Raw genomic sequence first — 20,000 nt, forward strand, 5'->3', positions numbered from 1 at the left:
TTCAGTTCTGACAGAATGAAACCAGCTTCATTAATTAATTAATTTAGTTTGACTGAGTTTAGTTCATAACTAAACTCAGCTGAGCTGTTTTGAAATAATTCAATTTGTGATCAGTGATTCGGAATATTTCATGAACTTTTAACTACGTATTCAAGCTCCTACAGAAAACGATCACGTATATTCAACTAAATATGCACAGATAGAAATACGGAAGTGTGCTAAATGTTGGATGTTGTGTCAGATCATAGCTAGAGAAGAGGAACAACTCATCTCAGTCTACTTACCAAGTGTGAGTATGTGTGTTTGTGTGTGTGTCCGTTAAGAGTTTGAACTAGTACCACACAAAATACAGCCCAAGATGAGGTCATCTATGTCTTCATAGAGAGAGATATTTCCAAATGTGGTAATTTTACATGAGTAAACATGTGTATGTGTAGGAGTAAACAAAGCTCAGAACAAAACTATCCCACAGGAAGACAGAAATAATCGAACTCTAATTTAGTTTAAAGAGCTCACAAGTGCCAAGGGTCTGTATAGACTGGATAAATACTAACCACATCATTGGTATGTGATTATTAAATATAGTGAAATAGTAACATAATAATAATAATAATAGTAATAATAATAAATACATTAAATAATACATTCAAATTATATAGTGTCTTTCACAAACCAAAGGATGCTTTATTGTGCATATAAGTATTTAGATCACAACTGCTTCTGACATCATGATTTCAAAGGCTGTTTAACACAGAAGACAATCTGAAGATGACAAGGTCATCATGGACCATTTTATCAACAGTCCCTCTAGCACAAGTGCATCAGAGAAAGTGTTCTACACAAGATCCTCACATGAGGAACAGGAAGTGAGTGTGATTAGTGGCCTGAGCACACTGTAAATAAACATGGTTTAACATTTACAGCATCTATGTAACACTTTGATCCAAAGCAACCTATAGTTCTGACTGAACACAACGTGAGTAATTGAGGGTTAAAGGTTTTGTTTATGGCAAGAGTGGAACCTGACAGTGGTGGGACTTGAACTGGAAACCTTTGGATTACGAGTCCAGTACCTTCACTACTGAGACACCACTGCCCAGTGAACATGTCCAATTATGTCGAGCTCTGACATGGTTAATGCCAAACACAACCTGTCCACATGGCCACCATTTATCTGGAAAACAACTCTGAGTGTCCATGTTTCCAACTGCAGTACCACTTATGTCGATAATCGTAACATGTGTTATGCCTTCAGGGTGTCTATACGCAAAATTTCTGTAAAACGTTATAGTATACCTATAAACTATAGGTTATAGTTTATGTTTGTTATTATAAAATATGTAAAATATTATTTTGGCCCACATCATAAACTGTAACATTTCATACATGGTTATTTTCATACACATAACAGATTGTTATGACAGACTTCTTATCTGTTATCTGTTATAACATATTCTTATAACAGACACTTATAACAGTTACACTAATATGCTTTATGTGAAATACCTCATATGTTAAGGAACAATGATAATTTCAGTATGAACTGCACGCGTATGTATTTGTGAAGGATACGAAGATGTAGTCGTCCATGTATCTCTTTTTCAGGTTCTCCACAATGGCTTCCTCTGTGATTTTGGAGAGCAGGACCATGTCATCCACGCCGCTCTGTTTCACATTCTGACTCTGCCAGTGGTACTTGCTGCCCTACAAGAGGAAGCACCATCAGAGGCTGCGGGATCTCCCTGCTCGTACACGCCGAGGGCAGAGAGTGCATGCCCAGAGTGTGCGACGAGAGTGCGCACTGGGATTGCACTCTGAGACTGCATGCAGAGAGCGAGTGCCAAGAGTGCGTTCTGAGAGAGTGCGCCGAGAGTGCACGCCGAGAGTGTGTGCTGAGGGTGCGCGCTGATTGTGCGCTGAGAGTGCGTGCAGAGAGTGTGCTCCAACAGTGTGTGCCAGGAGTGTGTGCCATGAGTGCACGTTGAGAGTGCACATGGAAAGTGAGTGCTGAGAGTGCATGCTGAGAGTGCCCAATGAGACATGGTTGAAAAACAACTAGAGTGCTGTAATGGGTTCGGAGGACCCGTAAGTGAAGATGAAATACAAAATGTTGACTGCAATGCTATGATATTTCTTGAATTTTGTTTTCACATAGAACGTCTGACCCAATATAGATAGATAGATAAATGCATGGTTGGGTAGTAATCTAAACCCAACTGGCACAAAGTGGATTTGAAAACAGCCCTGAAGCTGCTGATTCTTAGTTACACAGTTGGTCTCACAGTTGCACCACTCCACCCATGCGTAATACCTGACAACCATCTAAATGAGCAATGTGCCCACATTTCTCTGAACAATGCTTAAACCTGTGCAAAAATAGTAACCCGAGGCTCACATAGCTCAGGTGATCTTCAGTCAGCATAGCAGTTCACAGAGAGAGAGAAGCTGCTACCCTCACATATCTCTACACCAGAGACAGCTTTACCACAGTTCAAAGAAACACCTCGCCCCTAACAAATGAGGGCAGTGATGCCCAGCTAGCACCGCAAGTGTGAGCGACCCCTTCACGGTCTCTCACGCTGTCTCTTCAAAAGAGAAACTGAGTGGAAAGCATCAGGAAATAAGATTTTTGTGTTACTAAACTACAGCAGAAAATGACAAATTGTTGTGTGATTGAGGATGCCATGACAACAATGTGTGAGGTGGAGGAAGGCCACCAAGATGGTTCCTCTTTAAACAGCCTGAAGAACCTTCTGTCACAACCAGCCAGCCATAAGTATGTAGAGACAAAATGCTGAACTGAGATGTGCATATGTGTGTGTGTGTGTGTGTGTGTGTGTGTGTGTGTGTGTGTGTGTGTGTGTGTGTGTGTGTGTGTGTGTGTGTGTAGGGCTTTGTTAATTGACTTCCAGTTTCAAGGCCGCTTATGAAAACAAAAATACCAACAGCGCTGGCAACCACAACCACAGTCGGTCTCTTCTAAGCATGTAGAGCATTTTGTATTTCACATCATTTCAACTAAGAAGAATTATTAACAGGAAGATGTATCTGCATACTTTATATGCTAAACAAAATAATTTGCATATATATATATATATATATATACAGCTCTGAAAAAAAATAAGACACCACTCCAATGTTTTCTTAAATCAGCATCTCCACATGTACAGCAGCCATTCCATTCAAGTGTTTGTTGAATTCCTTCACAGACACAAAAACCACTGCTGCTGTCATCACTATTCTCTTGTTACTGAACTAGCTGGATGGGAATGGCAGTGCCAGGACTACCCAAAAAGTAAGTGTAGTCAAACTACAGCTACAGACCATGCCAAGAGTTGGGAAGAAAGGTTCTTAATGAGGAAAAGAAGGGTTCAATTGTGAGCATCAGGTTGCTTCTATCTTGAAAATTTCAAAAACTACAGTTCATAATAATGAGGTCAAGCATCAAACTCATGGGACAACACCAGCTACAGACTGGCAGAGGTCAAAAACAACTCTACCGACCGTGATGATCACCACCTCATTCGAATGTCACTTAACATAATGTCACCGTAAGATGACGTCAAGTGACCTACAAAAATAATGGCATGCAGCAGCTGGGGTGAATTGCACAGCGAGGACAGTTTTAAACAGGCTTCTGGAGGCAGGGCTGAAGTCGTGCAAAACTAGAAAAAAGCCCTTCATCAATGAGAAGAAAAGAAGAGCCAGACTGAAGTTTGTGAAAGACCATAAGGATTGGACCACAGAGGACTGGAGTAAGGTCATCTTCTCTGATGAGTACAATTTTTAGCTTTGTCCAACACCTAGTTGTGTAATGGTTAGACAGAGACCTGGAGAGGCCTACAAGCCAGAGTGTCTCGCACTCACTGTGAAATCTGGTGCAGGATCGGTGATGATCTGGGGATATTTCAGCAAGGCTAGAATCAGGCAGATTTGTCTTTGTGAAGTACACATGAATCAAGCCACTTACAAAACTGTGCTGGAAGAAAACTTGCTTCCTTCTGCTCTGACAATGTTCCCCAACTCTGATGATTGTTTTCTTTCAACAGGACAATGCTCCATGTCACACAGCCAGGTCAATCAAAGTGTGGATGAGGGACCACCAGATCAAGACCCTATCATGGCCAGCCCAATCTCCAGACCTGAACCCCATTGAAAAACTGTGGAATGTGATCAAGAGGAAGATGGATAGTCACAAGCCATCCAACAAAGCCGAGCTCCTGGAATTTCTGTGCCAGGAGTGGTGTAAAGTTATCCAACAGCAATGTGAAAGACTGGTGGAAAGCATGCCAAGACGCATGATAGCTGTGATTAAAAATCAGGGTTATTCCACCAAATATTGATTCTTGACTCATCCTAAGTTGAAATATTAGTACTGTGTTGTTATAAATGAATATGAGCTTGCTTTCTTTGTATTATTTTTGGTCTGAAATTTCTGTAACTGTTTTTTTTTTACAGTTTAGTCAACCATTAGTCATTTTCACACAAAAAAACATGCTCTAAAATACAATATTTTTATCTGGAATTTGGAAGAAATGTTGCCAGTAGTTTATAGAATAAAACAAAACTGCTCAGCCTGGTCAAACACATACCCATAAATTGTAAAACTAGAGAAACTGATGATTTTGTAGTGGTCTCTATTTTTTCTGGAGGTGTGTATATATATTTATATATAAAAATAATATTTTTTTATATTTTATATTTTTTATATATATATATTTATATTTTATATTTATATATATATATATATAATATTTTTTTATATTTTATATATATATATATATATTTTTTTTTTAAATATATTTTATATATATATATATATATATATATATATTATATATATATATATATATATATATATATATATATATATATATATATATATATATATATTTTAGATATTCAGTGCAGAGCAGTGAGATATTGGAGACACGCTGTGTTCTGTAAGTACTCTTAAACTGGACTGGCTGTGATTATCCCTACAGGAAACAGCAGCCTGTTCCCTAGCTAGCAGCACCAGATGCTGTCAGCATGCGGCCAGTGTAGTCAGCTGCAGTACAGCTGTGCTTTCACATTGTCTGCTTTCCACTGGAAGGTGGGGGTCCATGAGATGACCCCTCCACCCACCCACAGCTCTAGGGACCAGAGAGGGGCACGGGCAGTGGGGTGTGAAAACTGTCATGGAGAATTTGGAATATATGTGTGAAGTTGCCTACGATGGAGGAGTTCACGACAAAGTCATTCTACCAAGCTTCAGTTATTACAACTCTATTTAGACTGTGTATGATCACACTCATAAGGTGGAAGATTGTTACCCCGACAATAATGCTAAACACCATGTGAAAATAGTGAGTGTGTTTCTCTTTTTCTTGCTTACCTGTGTACTGTCCTGTTTTGTCCCTGGTTCTGGGTTCTGCTCCACTGGAAAGCTTTTCTTAGCTTTTTGGACTTGGACTGTGACCTTGTTTCTGTGTTTGACTGCCCTGTACGTTTCTGGTGTATGCGTGCTGGTTATGGACACGCCTCGCTAATGACCACAGCACTGACTTATCCCGCTATTGATAAACCAAACAGTCCATTCACACCATCTGGGTGGTGTTACAGTTAAGCCGTAAACTCAGCATTACTGAACGTTCGTCTATGTATGTTCCATCCTTGGCCAAACATGAGCACCTTTTTCACCCCTAGTGCAACCTGAGGTAAAGATGATTTTCGTTGTTTTCCTGGTGTAGGAAGAGGCTTCTGATCTATAAACTTCTTGCCATTGTGGTTTTAAATTCCTGCAATATGATTCAAAGTGTAGACGGAGAGACGTCAGCTTGGACATGACTGATCTGAACAAACGCGGGACTGCACACTTCTACGGCACGAGATGTGGAAGCAAGAAATATTTAAACGAGGAAATGAGGCTCAGAAAAATGCAAGCAAATTAAATTTAGATTCAAAAAAGTACATGTGAATTGAAAATATGAGTATGGTTATTTGACTTATTAGAATGAAATGTTAAGAGCGGAAATAATGAAACGATTAAAGCATGACCTGAAAACTGCAGTGGTGTATTATTAAATGATCTGAATGACTTGGTTTTTATGTAGTACTCTCTCAGGGGTGATCTGTGGTGTGCAGCACCTGAGACTCAGTTCTCTAGCTGTTAAACGTACAAGGCGAGCGGGAAACACGCAAACCTCCAACCCTCACAGACAGCAGAGGCGTCATGGGCACAACTTGATGACTGACATTTAGAGGCGAGAGACGGAAGTAACAAATATCGCTCGAGTACAACGCTAAATCAGTTAGCGTTGTAATTTCAGTTAGAATAAAAACGACTAATGTTAAACGATAAATAAGGTGAGTAATAGCAATCATTAATGTTAAATGATAAATGAAGCCAGTTATAAAAACGTCTTGAGTTCAGTGATAATTGACACGAGACACTACATTTGACACGTGCGTTTTAATAATCATTATTTTCATCAAATATTTATTTCCAACTTCTTTCAACACCCCTTGGTGACGTATAATAAAACGAGCCATTAGATTTTTTTAAACAATATATATCAAATCAAGGTCAAAATTGACCAAATAACAGTTGATTTTATCAAATCAAATTGCTAGTTATCACTCAATTTTCGGATCACGTGCATTTTCATTGACTGATTTTAATTCACGTGCACTGTTAATACGCGGGCTTTTGGTGCCTCCTCACAGCTGCAACGAACAGAAACGTATATAAATGAGAGCGAATCTGGCCTGGTTTTGAGCCCCTGTTCATGTACGTGTTGTGTATATGAGAGAAAAAAAGAGTTTGTCATTTATGTGAAACGCAACGCCCTGAGCAGGGTCTGTTCAACAAATGTGATTCAAAACAGGAAGATACAGTCAAGTACGATCTCATACGTGTGAACTTGGCGAGCACAGAGCAGATCAAAGATGTGTACACAGGCAGGTCTGTGCCAGTCCAGTGGTACCTGTAATATTTACTAGAAGATACGATGCCAACTGCACTTGTGCTGTTAAATATGCTTACATCCTGTCAACAGGCAATCCAAGAGAAAACTGCGTGCGTGCGTGTGTGTGCCTGCGTGCGTGCGTGTGTGTGTGTGTAAAAACGTCTTGGGACTGAGGCTTGTTAATGAATGAATCAGGGATATACAGTCATTCAAAAACAATGCACATTTTTAAACACTGCTGTGCACTGGTATATTGTCTTGTATTTTACTGGCATATTGTCTTGTATTTTACTGGTATACCGTCTTGTATTTTACTGGTATATTGTCTTGTATTTTACTGGTATACCGTCTTGTATTTTACTGGTATATTGTCTTGTTTCATGGTATATTTTACAGTGTTAAAAGTAAACGATCGCCACCTAGTCCAGTCTTACTGTTTTAATGAACATTATACTTACAGCGGTGTGGAAGTGTTTGCCTCTTCCTGTTATCTTTTTTTTTTTTTTACATGTTTATCACACTGAAATGTTTCAGATCATGAAACAAATGTAAATATTATACAAAGATAACACAAGTAAAGACAAAATGCAGTTTTTAAATGAAGGTTTTTATTATTAAGGGCAAAAAAATCCAAACCTACATGACCATGTGTGAAAAAGTGATCTTTGGAAAGCTGAGTTCAATTTGTCTAGCCACACCCAGCCAGATTACTGCCACACCAGTTCTCAATCAAGAAATCACTTAAATAGGACCTGCCTGACAAAGTGAAGTAGACCAAAAGATCCTCAAAAGCTAGACAGCATGCGGGGATACAAAGAAATTCAGGAACAAATGAGATACAAAGTAACTGAGATCTATCAGTCTAGAAAAGGTTATAAAGCCATTTCTAAAGCTTTGGGACTCCAGCGAACAACAGCGAGAGCCATTATCCACAAATGGCAAAAACATAAAACAGTAGTGAACCTTCCCAGGAGTGGCCGACCAAAATTACCCCAAGAGCACAGCAAAACCTCAACCAAGAGGTCACAAAAGACCCCACAACAACATCCAAAGAACTGCAGACCTCACTTGCCTCAGTGAAGGTCAGTGTTCATGACTCCACCATAAGAAAGAGACTGGGCAAAAATGGCCTGCATGGCAGAGTTCCAAGACGAAAACCACTGCTGAGCAAAAAGAACATAAAGGTTCCTCTCAGTTTTGCCAGAAAACATCTTGATGATCCACAAGACATTTGGAAAAACACTCTGTGGACTGACGAGACAAAAGTTGAACTTTTTAGAAGATGTATGTCCCATTATATCTGGCGTAAAACTAACACAGCATTTCAGAAAAGGAACATCATACCAACAGTAAAATATGGTGTTGGTAGTGTGATGGTCTGGGGCTGTTTTGCTGCTTCAGGACCTGGAAGACTTGCTGTGGTAAATGGAACCATGAATTCTGCTGTCTACCAAACAATCCTGAAGGAGAATGTCCAGCCATCTGTTCTTGACCTCAAGCTGAAGCGCACTTGGGTTCTGCAGCAGGACAATGATCCAAAACACACCAGCAAGTCCACCTCTGAATGGCTTAAGAAAAACAAAATGAAGACTTTGGAGTGGCCTAGTCAAAGTCCTGACCTGCATCCAATTGAGATTCTGTGGCATGACCTTAAAAAGGTAGTTCATGCTCGAAAACCCTCCAATGTGGCTGAATTGCAAGGATTCTGCAAAGATGAGTGAGCCAAAAGTCCTCCACAGCGCTGTAAAAGACTCATTGCCAGTTATCGCAAACACTTGATTGCAGTTGTTGCTGCTAAGGGTGTCCCAACCAGTTATTAGGTTTAGGGGGCAATCACTTTTCAGACAGGGCCATGTAGGTTTGGATTTTTATATATATATTTTTGCTCTTAATAATAAAAACCTTCATTTAAAAACTGCATTTTGTCTTTACTTGTGTTATCTTTGTCTAATATTTACATTTGTTTCATGATCTGAAACATTTAAGTGTACAAAAAAATAAGATATCAGAAAGGGGGCAAACACTTTATCACATCACTATCATAGGCTGCCAGTAAGAGAGCTCCACATGTGTAGATTTTGGGCACAAGAACCACAAAGATCTGCCCTGGTCCTGGAGGGTCAATCAAGCTGACTCAGTTGTGGTAGTCAGCAGGTTTAGGAGGTGTTGTAGGAATGATACAAGCTTTAGGTCAGCATTTTCACCAGAATGGCATTAGTGTGAGGATGAACCTCAGTTGCGAGAGTAGAGTGGCGAGGGGGAGGCATATACAGTGGGGTAGTAGATCAGGCAGGTTGTGCCAGAGAGTGTTGATGCGTTCTTCATGCATTCTGTCACGAGGATGGAACTCACCGACACACACAGGAGAGTAAATGCTTACTCCGGCCTAGACTCTCAAATCTGTTCCCCAGATCCAGTCCTGATGTTTCTAATCACCTGTCGCCATTTCAATGCCTGCAGCTGATTAGCCGTTGGGTCGCCATCCCTTAATAGCTTGGCAAAGGAACGGTAGACTGAGAACTAAGTATCCCTGAAGAAAAACTATGTAGAAAATGACTATCACAGTCCTTGACATAATAAAATCTCAATGCTGGTTGCTAGGGACTACCAGTGAGATGTGTTACATTCTAGGGAGGAGGTTTCAGGTGTGCGGGCTATGGTGACGTGCACAAGCTTGAGGTAATAAAATGATATTGACAGGCCTCTAGGGGCCTCAGTCGAAGGGAGAGCCTTGGTTCAAGAACGGGACAGCCCGGCCACGCACCGGAAGAATCAATATGGACATCACAGGAAGAACCAATATGGGCAGCCAGTGATATAGAATATGATCGCCTTTTAAAAAGTAGAAGTAGTCCAGGATTAACCTAATGGTACCAAGAACTGGTTGGTGTAAGTGTTAAATATAAGATTTTCATACACTGACTAATGTGTGGTTTGGAGAACAAAAGTAGAGCCTGGCCAAGTTTTATGAAAAAATAAAAATGGTTATGAAGAAAATGTATAAAGGTGTGCCCACCTGAGACTGTTAGACATTCTCCAGACAATGCCTCGTTTGTAACATTGAGCTCAGAATAAAGATGGAACCAGCTCTTCTCTTCAATTAATTCCAGAGTCTGCATCTTTATTTCTATTTAGTGTATATTGAATAAACAGTCTTGAATTTTGGAAGATCTAGGAACGACACACTCCTGATGTTCTGCGGAAGTTTCAAGACAATCAACCACAGGTCCCTCTGACACACATATCTGTTTCCCTCTACATACAAAAGTTGCAATGTTGCGAAAATCCCTTTTGAACCTCATGGCACCACAAGCTGTGCACACATCCTCAAACTACGCCTCATCTTTCTGTTCTGCAACAGTTCACAGCCCAACCCAAACCGAACATGTAACCTCAAACATGCCCAAATGTACCCCCCCCTCACCTCAAATCTTTCCTGTGCACCTTGTGCTCAGATCCTGGCAGAGCGCCTTCACTTACAAATCAACACGTTTTGAATTCTAAAATGCTACAAAGTGAACGTTTGTCAGTAGCATACTCGCTGTGGCCTGAGTTTCGTCTGAACAACCGTACAAACAAAAAACGACTCCTGCCAGTGTCAGTGTCTAGTGGAGTGTGTCTATTTGGAAGACACACACACACAAGAGGAGTCCCTTGCTCCACAAACTTAACCACCTCAGTAAGACCAGCTCACAAACAGGCATGAAGTGATCTTTTACAGATATTATAGCTGACACAAGCATCAAACTGAATCATTGACCTATAGTGGTTGGCTACCACTCGGGACCGAAAGGTTTTTACAGACACCTCATGTGAAAAAAAACAGAAAAGAAATATCATTTATTTTCCTTTTATGGAGCTGTAGTCACATGGTCCACCACTTCTACAGTCCAGAATCGTAATGCTTCTGTTTTCTCATCAATCACTTCCTTATACCATTCAAGAAGAATGTGACAAACTTAAGTATTATTTTGTGAGAGCCGTGTTCATCATATCCTACTCTACCGAAAACCTGACACAACATGATGGCAAATGGATGTTTTTGAATAAATTAACCTCAGATCCTCTTTGATATCTGCATTCAGCTCTGACTACAACCAGAACCCCACAAGATGAATCACAGGCAACCCGATCACCTTGGGACTGCTTTGAAAACTCCCAGACGACGTGGACAGATGTAGCTTAATACATGAGCAGCAGAAACGAGGCACAGTACTGCAGGACCGTCTCAGACCCTCAAATGGAGCAGCGGTGAAACATTCCGAGTTGTCGGGATATATTTACCATTGTGCCGGGCCTGAGGCTGTCCTCTTCAGGGTGTCTTCCTGCTCTCAGTCGTCCGCCCAGTGGTCAAAACAACGTTTGTGTGTGCGTGTCCGAGCCAGTACGTGGTCCCTCAGCACGTCTCCATCACCAACGGTCCCGGTCCAGCGTCTGGCTGCAGTGCTGCCGTAACTAACACTCTGAGCGCACCATTAACTTCCTCATCCACCCACAGACTATATTGCATGTAAAAAGAAACGCTTTTTTCTGTGATACATGGAGGCACACACCCATCTAACAAGTGTGACACATTTGTGATTACTACATGAAACAGACGCGAAGTAGAGCGATCTCTACGGAGACCTGAGGACCTGAGCACGACCAGACACTGTGCTTTTATCCAGGACTTAATTAATTCCCAGGAAAATGGAAAACAAAATGCCATCGAAGTTCGGATGACTAGAATAAAGAAAGAGGAAAGGCAATAGCAGAAGCTGCAGCGTCCTGACATGCGCAGCCGACGTGAGAACGGAGGGCAGACAGGAGAATCTTCTCAACCGCCGTCTGTAACCACCCCTGCTCCGTGTACGATAAACCTGTGGACTCGCTACGTGGTCATGACTGAAAGTTATTTCTCAGTTGATACTTTGCATCTTGATATGTACACCTTTACACAGCACAGTGGTCTTGTAATCGGAAGGTTGCTGGTTCAAGCGCCACCACTGCCAGGTTTCCACTGTTGGGCCTCTGAGCAAGACCCTTAACCCTCAATGGCTCAACTTGTACTCTTATATCATTGTAAGTCGCTTTGGATAAAAGCATCAGATAAATGTAAAACTGATCAATATTGTTAAGACAATGTCTGACAACAAAAACTGAATAGTGTATTAAAAGACCAGAGAGGCAGCTGTTCCAGGGAAGAGTTCCTAAATTAAACTGATGTCATGGCCTGTTTGTATTCATTACAGTGAGTGATTAAATTGGGTGGGTCTTACTTCTCTCCATTCAGATGGTCCTTACAAATCAAATACACGTTAAAACACGTAAAAGAAAATCGGCATAATATTTTCATGGTCATAGAATAAGTGCTTTATCAGTTACAATAAAAACCCACTACTGCATTAGACACTTTTCAGTAGTTCAGGACTCAGTCTGTATTTCAGTCTGTAAAGATGCAGAAATCAGTTGTAAAGTGTGATGTCTTTTTATAATCTGCTACGATTTAGACACTGTGTAGTGTACCCAAGCCTAGGTGATAGATTTATGTCAAATGATTTAGTCACATGCATGTTGTACACATATATCGCAAAAACCAAACCCGAGCCCCAACCTTCAGAGCATCACTAACGTTTTAGGTCTTGCCACGTAAAGGGTTGGGCGTAAGATACCTCACGCATAGACGCAGTCTGACCAGTCTGCGTGTGTAGGATACAAGATTGACTAATTATGGCACATGAGAAAGCTCGACATATAAACACTGGTCAAAGCAATTCAATAACAGCTGTACAGTGCATGACGGTAGTAGGAAGCGCGTGTTAACATGAACGGAAAGCAACATTCCGGACATTTTAGGCGTTAGAAATCCCGGCCGGATACATTTTTTAAGTCCAGAAAGAAGACATGTCCAGGAAAAAGAAGATATACTGGATTATATAAAATGATACATACTTTGATGTCAGCTAGATCAGAACATCTTCAGAACATGCAAAATGGACTTCAACCACCAAAACGTGTCATATTTCATCCAAAAATGGATAATGCTGCCGGAACTACAACACAACTACAACACAATAATAACACAACTATAACATAACACAACTATAACATAACACAACTGTAACATGTTTTTTATCACGCAAGTCTTCTTTATCACTCAGTGTACAATGAACTTCAAAACACAGCCAGTATGTAACACTGATAAATACACAGTGTTTACATTCCCTCTACGTTTACATCCACAAAAATGATCTATTGTCTTACCTCTCACAATAGATAGAACTGTGTTAAATTTACAGTACACTGTAAAGGAATGAATGTTTTACTGTATCAGAAACCCAAAATAACAATATTTACTATAATATATAAAACAATAGATGATAAAGAAAATTACTAAAGCCACAGTATTCTTCATGGGTTTACTGGATTTGAACATTTGTTCTCACAGTGCAACATACTGTAGTTTAGAAAATAAAAATATATACAATCAATAACAAATACAGAAGTGTAATACCCAGTCAGTATTTTCACTATATACAGTAACTACAGATGTCTGTTGGCCTGCTCCACCCATCCTGTCCACTGCATTTGGCCACATATTTTCATCAACATCACACTGAATATAAGGTAACAGGGCACAAACACCTGGGCAGGTTGTTAGTTGAAATGATGGCCAGGTATTTCAGCAGGTGTTTCAAATTTCTTCAGTGATGACATCTATATTTTCACCATATGCTTGTGCATTTCAATGTCTGGCCATTTTCTATCGATAACAAGGCAGCAAACAGAAAATGGAATAAACTGAACAAATGTTCTGCTAAAATCACAATATCTGTTTTATGTATTTCATGTATATATTTTATTATTTGTCTGTCAAAATGCAACATATTTCCACCCACAGTGACCAGACTTTGGTTGGGTTGTGAACTGAAAGTTCCGTTTTGATCAATCTAAATGTCTGCAAACTTTGCTGTAGTTGTACAGACATTTGCTGGTGGTGAACACTGAGAGATTCATGAATTTTGGAAGAAGTTGTGAATAAATGTCTATGTAGGTGTCGTGGCCGCAAGTCTGCATAGATTTGGCCACATAGCACATATTAACTACATTATAAGAACTTGTAAGGAAATTCAGGATGACAATGAAGACAGAACACATGGGGTGTATTTCTTATGTTCACGATGCATCGTGTTTTTATTCACTGTATTATTTTCATTTTAGATGATCTAAATAAAATTCAGAGACATGTAGGTTTATTACAGTACACAATGTTATTTCAAAAGCAGTTGAAAACAATGACAACAACCAAAGGTTTTGTTAGACATACACTGGTTTGGCTGTGTCTATCATTATAAATCACCACACTTCAAGTGTAACGTTACGTATGAAAAAAAAAAGTTTAAAAAAATCACAACAAAAATAACGTTGTTTTGAATCTACCCAAACTTGATTTGGCTATGAAGTTTTCCCCCACGAAAATTCAATAGATAACTTAGAATGCAGTTTTCCTTCTCATTCTTACCACAAATGTGTTGTGACTAAAATAAATGTACGAATCTTGAGCTTAAAAGACAGAAATAGCACCATTCAAAGCACCATAGACTGACCATGGAAACTCATCAAAATTCAAAAAACAAAGTGGATTACAAAGTTTGAGAACATGCCAAAGCTGACCAATGAAATGCCAGAAAGGGTGAGTGACACTGTCATGAGCCAGGGAACCTACCGTTAAAAGAAGATTTAGACCAATTCTGCTGTACATACAGAAACAGTGTAAATTAGCCCACAGGGTCTTAAAGCTGTAACCAGTAACTTTCCAAACAGCACCTTGGCCGTCACAGGACAAGACCAGGACATGGCACTGGACACAGGAGGCAGGTTGTTCGTTTTGCGGGACAACACTCAGGTGATTTCATATCAGTACATTAAAGCCTGACTGCACAACATTTACTCATAATGATGTGTGACGGCGTGCTTGCAGTGCATGTTGGGAATGCGCCTGTGCCACTTGCCTTGCTGGAATTAGGTAGACTAAACTACAGTCTCGCTGGACTGTAGGACTAAACGCAAAAGATCTTCCCGTGGGCTCAACTTCTTCTTCTGTGACTAAACAGGGCCAGATCAGGGAGGGTGATGTTTACGTTAGAAAGGCTATACAGCATCAAAAAGAACCTAACAGACCACAACAACACAGTTCATGAAGATTACCACACTGCAATATCTTCAAGGCTGTAATTATATATGCTAATATATATGATGATAAAATTTCCTTTAAAAGAAAGAAATTAAATAGTTTTCACTTGTCAGATTTTGACATGATAAGGTAGGACATGGTCTTATCACAGACAGCAAGCTTTCTCAAAGATTTAGAACCCAAACAAAAGGTATCTTAATGGTGAGAAACTGATTGCCTGTTGTTCAGTGGAGCACTGGTTCAGAGGAAGGACACAGCATCCTACAGCTCAGCGCTCTACCAGCTATGACCCGGTCATGAACTGTCTTAAACTCCCCGTGCATCTTCCCCGCTCGAGCACAGCGGGCTGCATAGCTCCTGTCGCTCAGATGTTCGGCAGGACGGCAGTCCCCTGCCCCCAGACCGCAACGTTTACTGGAGCAGGAGTGACACGCCGTCGGAAAGACATCCGCGGTCACTGATGAGGATGCACAGCGTGGCTAGACTGTGTTCACATGAACGTGCACTGATGTCCAGTACTGATCTGAGCTGTCGCCATCATCTTTGGTTTTTGCATAAGACCCTTTTCCTGTATATTATACAAATATAACAATAACAATTACATTGTTGGACGTGAGACCCAATTGCCACTGAGATGTACATTTTTGTAGCGTGTATCTTTACTTATGTGCACGCATGCTTGGGAGTAATCTGACGGTGTTGTACGTGTTTGAATTTGGCATGTTTTTTTCCATCGAGACAAAACGATAGCACACGTTAATGTGTTCTGTGATAAAACCCACGTTCCTTGGATCTTGATTCTCATCTTAGAAGCGGCTGCAGAAATGTCGCGCTCACACACGGCCTGGTGCGTGGCTGCTGAGCTACAGGGGAGAAGCTCTAATCTGTGCGGTGCGGTGCGTCCCGGGTCTGGGATTGAGGTTTGAGGGATTATGGTGTGCAGTAATGGCAGATACCAGATTAGCACCACGTCAGGGACATCTTACGAAAGATAGCAGCCATGTCAGAACAGCTGAACAACTGGAGTGAGACAGCAGCCCAGTCCACCATCCTCTAAAGAGTGAGAGAAGGACAAACACGGAGAGAGCTAGCAGGGGGCGGAGAGAGGGGCGGAGAGAGGGGCCGGGGGAGGGGCCGGTGTAGAGGTCAGTGTCCTTGGCAGGTCTTGCAGCACATCTGTCGGAAATACGGGCGGCTGCAGAACTGGAACCTGAGCACCAGGGGGCAGTATGCCACTGTGTTCACATCTTTGCACTCTAGTGGAAATGAATAACAACAAAGATGCAACAAAACAAATAGAACAAAAACAGGTTGACAAAAGTATCAACTTTCAACTATTTTTAGAATAGACAACACGAATGATTGACAAATCTAATAACATTGAGGATACTGCAGTTGGACGGGGAGTTTAATGTTTAATAGTGGATTTCAGAATAGTAAGCAAATTTTTAAACATTTCTTCACTGAATATATTGAAATCACCCGCACCCTCCAACGCGCATGCGCACCCACCACACACACACACACACACACACACACACACACAGATTCTGTCCTGGACTGTCCTCAGCCCAGTGATCTCCTGTACTGAGATACTCGTTATCTTTCCTCAGGGCTGACTTGAATCAGCTGTGTAGAAGCATTTGACGTCTCACCCTCGGGGTTATCCGTGGGGCCACTGAGGTCACACTTGCTCCTGCACTGTTGCACTGAGGCGGGCCGAGGCATTTCTGGGCACTCATTGGACGGATGGCCTGCGTGTGTCACACACTGTACCAAACGCATCTGCTGGCCCACACCACACTTAGATGAGCACTAGGAGAGAATGCACACACACACACACACACACACACACACACACACAAACACACACAAACACACACACATACACACACACAGATTAGTGTACCTACCACCCAGACACACAGACACACACACACAGATTAGTGTACCTACCACCCAGACACACAGACACACACACACAGATTAGTGTACCTACCACCCAGACACACAGACACACACACACAGATTAGTGTACCTACCACCCAGACACACAGACAAACACACACACAGATTAGTGTACCTACCACCCAGACACACAGACACAGATTAGTGTACCTACCACCCAGACACACAGACACACACACAGATTAGTGTACCTACCACCCAGACACACAGACACACACACACAGATTAGTGTACCTACCACCCAGACACACACATACACACACACAGATTAGTGTACCTACCACCCAGACACACAGACACACACACACACAGATTGGTATACCCACGACACAGACACACACGCTCACACATGCGCACACACACACACACACACACACACACACACACACACACACACACACACACACACTCCCATATACATAAACATATGCATAAGGAAGAAACCTTGAACTGAGACGTTGAAGCCCATGAAACACCTTTCAGTGAGATGTGACTAATCTTTCAGGACTGAGTGTGAGGTGTCATTGGTCTTTCAGGTGTGAGTGTGAGGTGTGACTAATCTTTCAGGTGTGAGTGTGAGGTTTGACTAATCTTTCAGGTGCGAGTGTAACGTGTGACTAGTCTTTCAGGTGTGAGTGTGAGGTGTGGCTGGTCTTTCAGGTGTGAGTTCAGACACTCCCTGGCTGTAGGGGCGCCCAGCCATGCGCTCACCTCACCCCAGGGCCCAGAGACCCACTGCGGTGGGGGGCACCGCTGAAGGTTACAGCGCATCCTGGTGGTGGGACGTCCCTGCTTCGGACACTCGGATTCGCCCAGAGTGTCCGCACCCTCCCCGCTGCGACACAGGACCACCCTCTGCCTGTAGCCAGGACCACAGCTGGGGGTGCACTAGAGAAAACAAAAGAGCAAAGAAAGAGAAGTAATGAGACAGGTATACAGAGAAGGAGTGAGACAGGGAGACAGACATGATTTACAAAAAGGACATAACGTTTATTTTCATGACAAAATCGTTTAAATCTTTGGCGGTCGATCTATCGTGGTCTACATTAATGTCTACATTTGCACATGTGTGCTGGGATTGACGGCCATGGGACTGGCACGGCCATACCTCGGACCAGTCCAGAGCGTGCCACTCTGGAGGGCAGCTGTGACCGTTGCAGGCCTCAGTGACGGGCGGGCGCACGGACGCCACACACGTGGAGTCATCCTGAACTCTCCCCTCCGTGGAGGAGAACTTGCGCTTACACAGAACCTCCCGTGTACGGACCCCCCCACTACAGCTCCTGCTGCACTCGGACCACTCACTGACCCACCAGCTGAGAGGCGGGGGAGAGAGAGATGGAGAGAGAGAGGGAGAGAGTATTCATTATGGCAATAACCCTAATGCTTCCACACAATATAATACGATGTCTGAGGTTTAAGTGCTTGTGAAGATCAGATTCCATCACAACAGTGTCAGATCACGTGTTATGACCTTTAGATCTGATGTGTTATTACACCCCACATGCTCAAAATATGGAGCTTCTACACATCTGTGACCTCTGGTGACCTTTCCTCACTCTGAATCTGTAAGTCCTGGAGGGTTCTTATAGTTTATTGTTCTCTCGACTTTCACAGCCAGCAAATGAACAAAAAAACTCACTGAATCAAGAACAAACATTCACATATGTGTGTGTTCCTGTTGCAGGGCAGGGGACACACACCCATACTCACATATTCACACGCGCACACACTCACGTGGGAGGACAGGGTTCAGTATTGCAGGGGTGCTTCTTCTCCTTGGGTTTGCTGCTCTTGTCACAGAAGTGGTTGTAGACCACAGAGTGGTCAGCTTGTTTCTTACACACGACGTGCTGGACCTGAACCCCTGAAACACACACCAGACACGTTACACACACTAGACACGTTACACACATCAGACACGTTACACACACCAGACACGTTACACATAAGAGACACGTTACACACACCAGACACGTCACACACACCAGACACGTTACACATAAGAGACACGTTACACACACCAGACACGTTACACACATCAGACACGTTACACACACCAGACACGTTACACACACCAGACACGTTACACAGACCAGACACGTTACACACATCAGACACGTTACACACACCAGACACATTACACATAAGAGACACATTACACACACCAGACACGTTACACACATCAGACACGTTACACACACCAGACACATTACACAGACCAGACACGTTACACATAAGAGACACGTTACACACATGAGACACGTTACACACACCAGACACGTTACACATAAGAGACACGTTACACACACCAGACACGTTACACATAAGAGACACGTTACACACACCAGACACGTTACACATAAGAGACACGTTACACACACCAGACATGTTACACACATCAGACACGTTACACACACCAGACACGTTACACATAAGAGACACGTTACACACATCAGACACGTTACACACACTAGACTCGTTAAACATAAGAGACACGTTACACACACCAGACACGTTACACACATCAGACACATTACACACACCAGACACGTTACACACATCAGACACATTACACACATCAGACACGTTAAACATAAGAGACACGTTACACATAAGAGACACGTTACACATAAGAGACACATTACACACACCAGACACGTTACACACACCAGACACGTTACACATAAGAGACACGTTACACACACCAGACACGTTACACACACCAGACACATTACACACATCAGACACGTTACACATAAGAGACACGTTACACACATCAGACACGTTACACATAAGAGACACGTTACACACATCAGACACGTTACACATAAGACACATTACACACATCAGACACGTTACACACACCAGACACGTTACACACATCAGACACGTTACACCTAAGAGAC

The 20,000-nt window shown here is 42.0% G+C and overlaps 2 protein-coding genes and 1 long non-coding RNA gene across 11 annotated transcripts in view; 1 reads left to right on the forward strand and 2 right to left on the reverse strand.

Annotated features, from left to right (window-relative positions):
- The window catches only part of myo1f (myosin IF), a 29,714-nt gene extending 17,587 nt beyond the window's left edge, over positions 1-12,127 (reverse strand). Inside the window, exons 1-2 of one of the 4 annotated variants that reach the window (XM_027032536.3) lie at positions 11,235-12,126; positions 1,573-1,704 (exon numbers count right to left, since the gene is read on the reverse strand). In XM_027032536.3, coding sequence (XP_026888337.2) covers positions 1,573-1,704; positions 11,235-11,237 — 135 coding nt within the window. In that variant the 5' untranslated portion in view covers positions 11,238-12,126. Of the gene's footprint in view, positions 1-1,572; positions 1,705-11,234 lie in introns of all 4 variants that reach the window. The other 3 variants (XM_081707583.1, XM_081707585.1, XM_081707586.1) reach the window with 3 other exon arrangements.
- On the forward strand, positions 4,941-6,049 carry LOC145653719 (uncharacterized). The gene is made up of 2 exons (XR_014119883.1): positions 4,941-5,348; positions 5,733-6,049. It is a non-coding gene; the product is annotated as an uncharacterized LOC145653719 (long non-coding RNA).
- A 1,964-nt stretch (positions 12,128-14,091) lies between the features above and the next one.
- Positions 14,092-20,000, reverse strand: part of adamts10 (ADAM metallopeptidase with thrombospondin type 1 motif, 10) — a 50,854-nt gene continuing 44,945 nt past the window's right edge. For 4 of the 6 annotated variants that reach the window (XM_081707647.1, XM_081707649.1, XM_035522177.2 and 1 more), the window contains 5 exons: positions 18,829-18,958; positions 18,200-18,407; positions 17,803-17,979; positions 16,779-16,938; positions 14,092-16,379 (listed from right to left, as the gene is read on the reverse strand). In XM_081707647.1, the coding sequence (XP_081563773.1) occupies positions 16,270-16,379; positions 16,779-16,938; positions 17,803-17,979; positions 18,200-18,407; positions 18,829-18,958 (785 nt within the window). In that variant the 3' untranslated portion in view covers positions 14,092-16,269. Of the gene's footprint in view, positions 16,380-16,778; positions 17,369-17,802; positions 17,980-18,199; positions 18,408-18,828; positions 18,959-20,000 lie in introns of those variants that run through there. The other 2 variants (XM_035522179.2, XM_035522180.2) reach the window with 2 other exon arrangements.

Source organism: Electrophorus electricus, chromosome 25 (genome assembly GCF_041902795.1).
Source record: "Electrophorus electricus isolate QZ-2024a chromosome 25, ASM4190279v1, whole genome shotgun sequence".
Taxonomy (NCBI): domain Eukaryota; kingdom Metazoa; phylum Chordata; class Actinopteri; order Gymnotiformes; family Gymnotidae; genus Electrophorus; species Electrophorus electricus.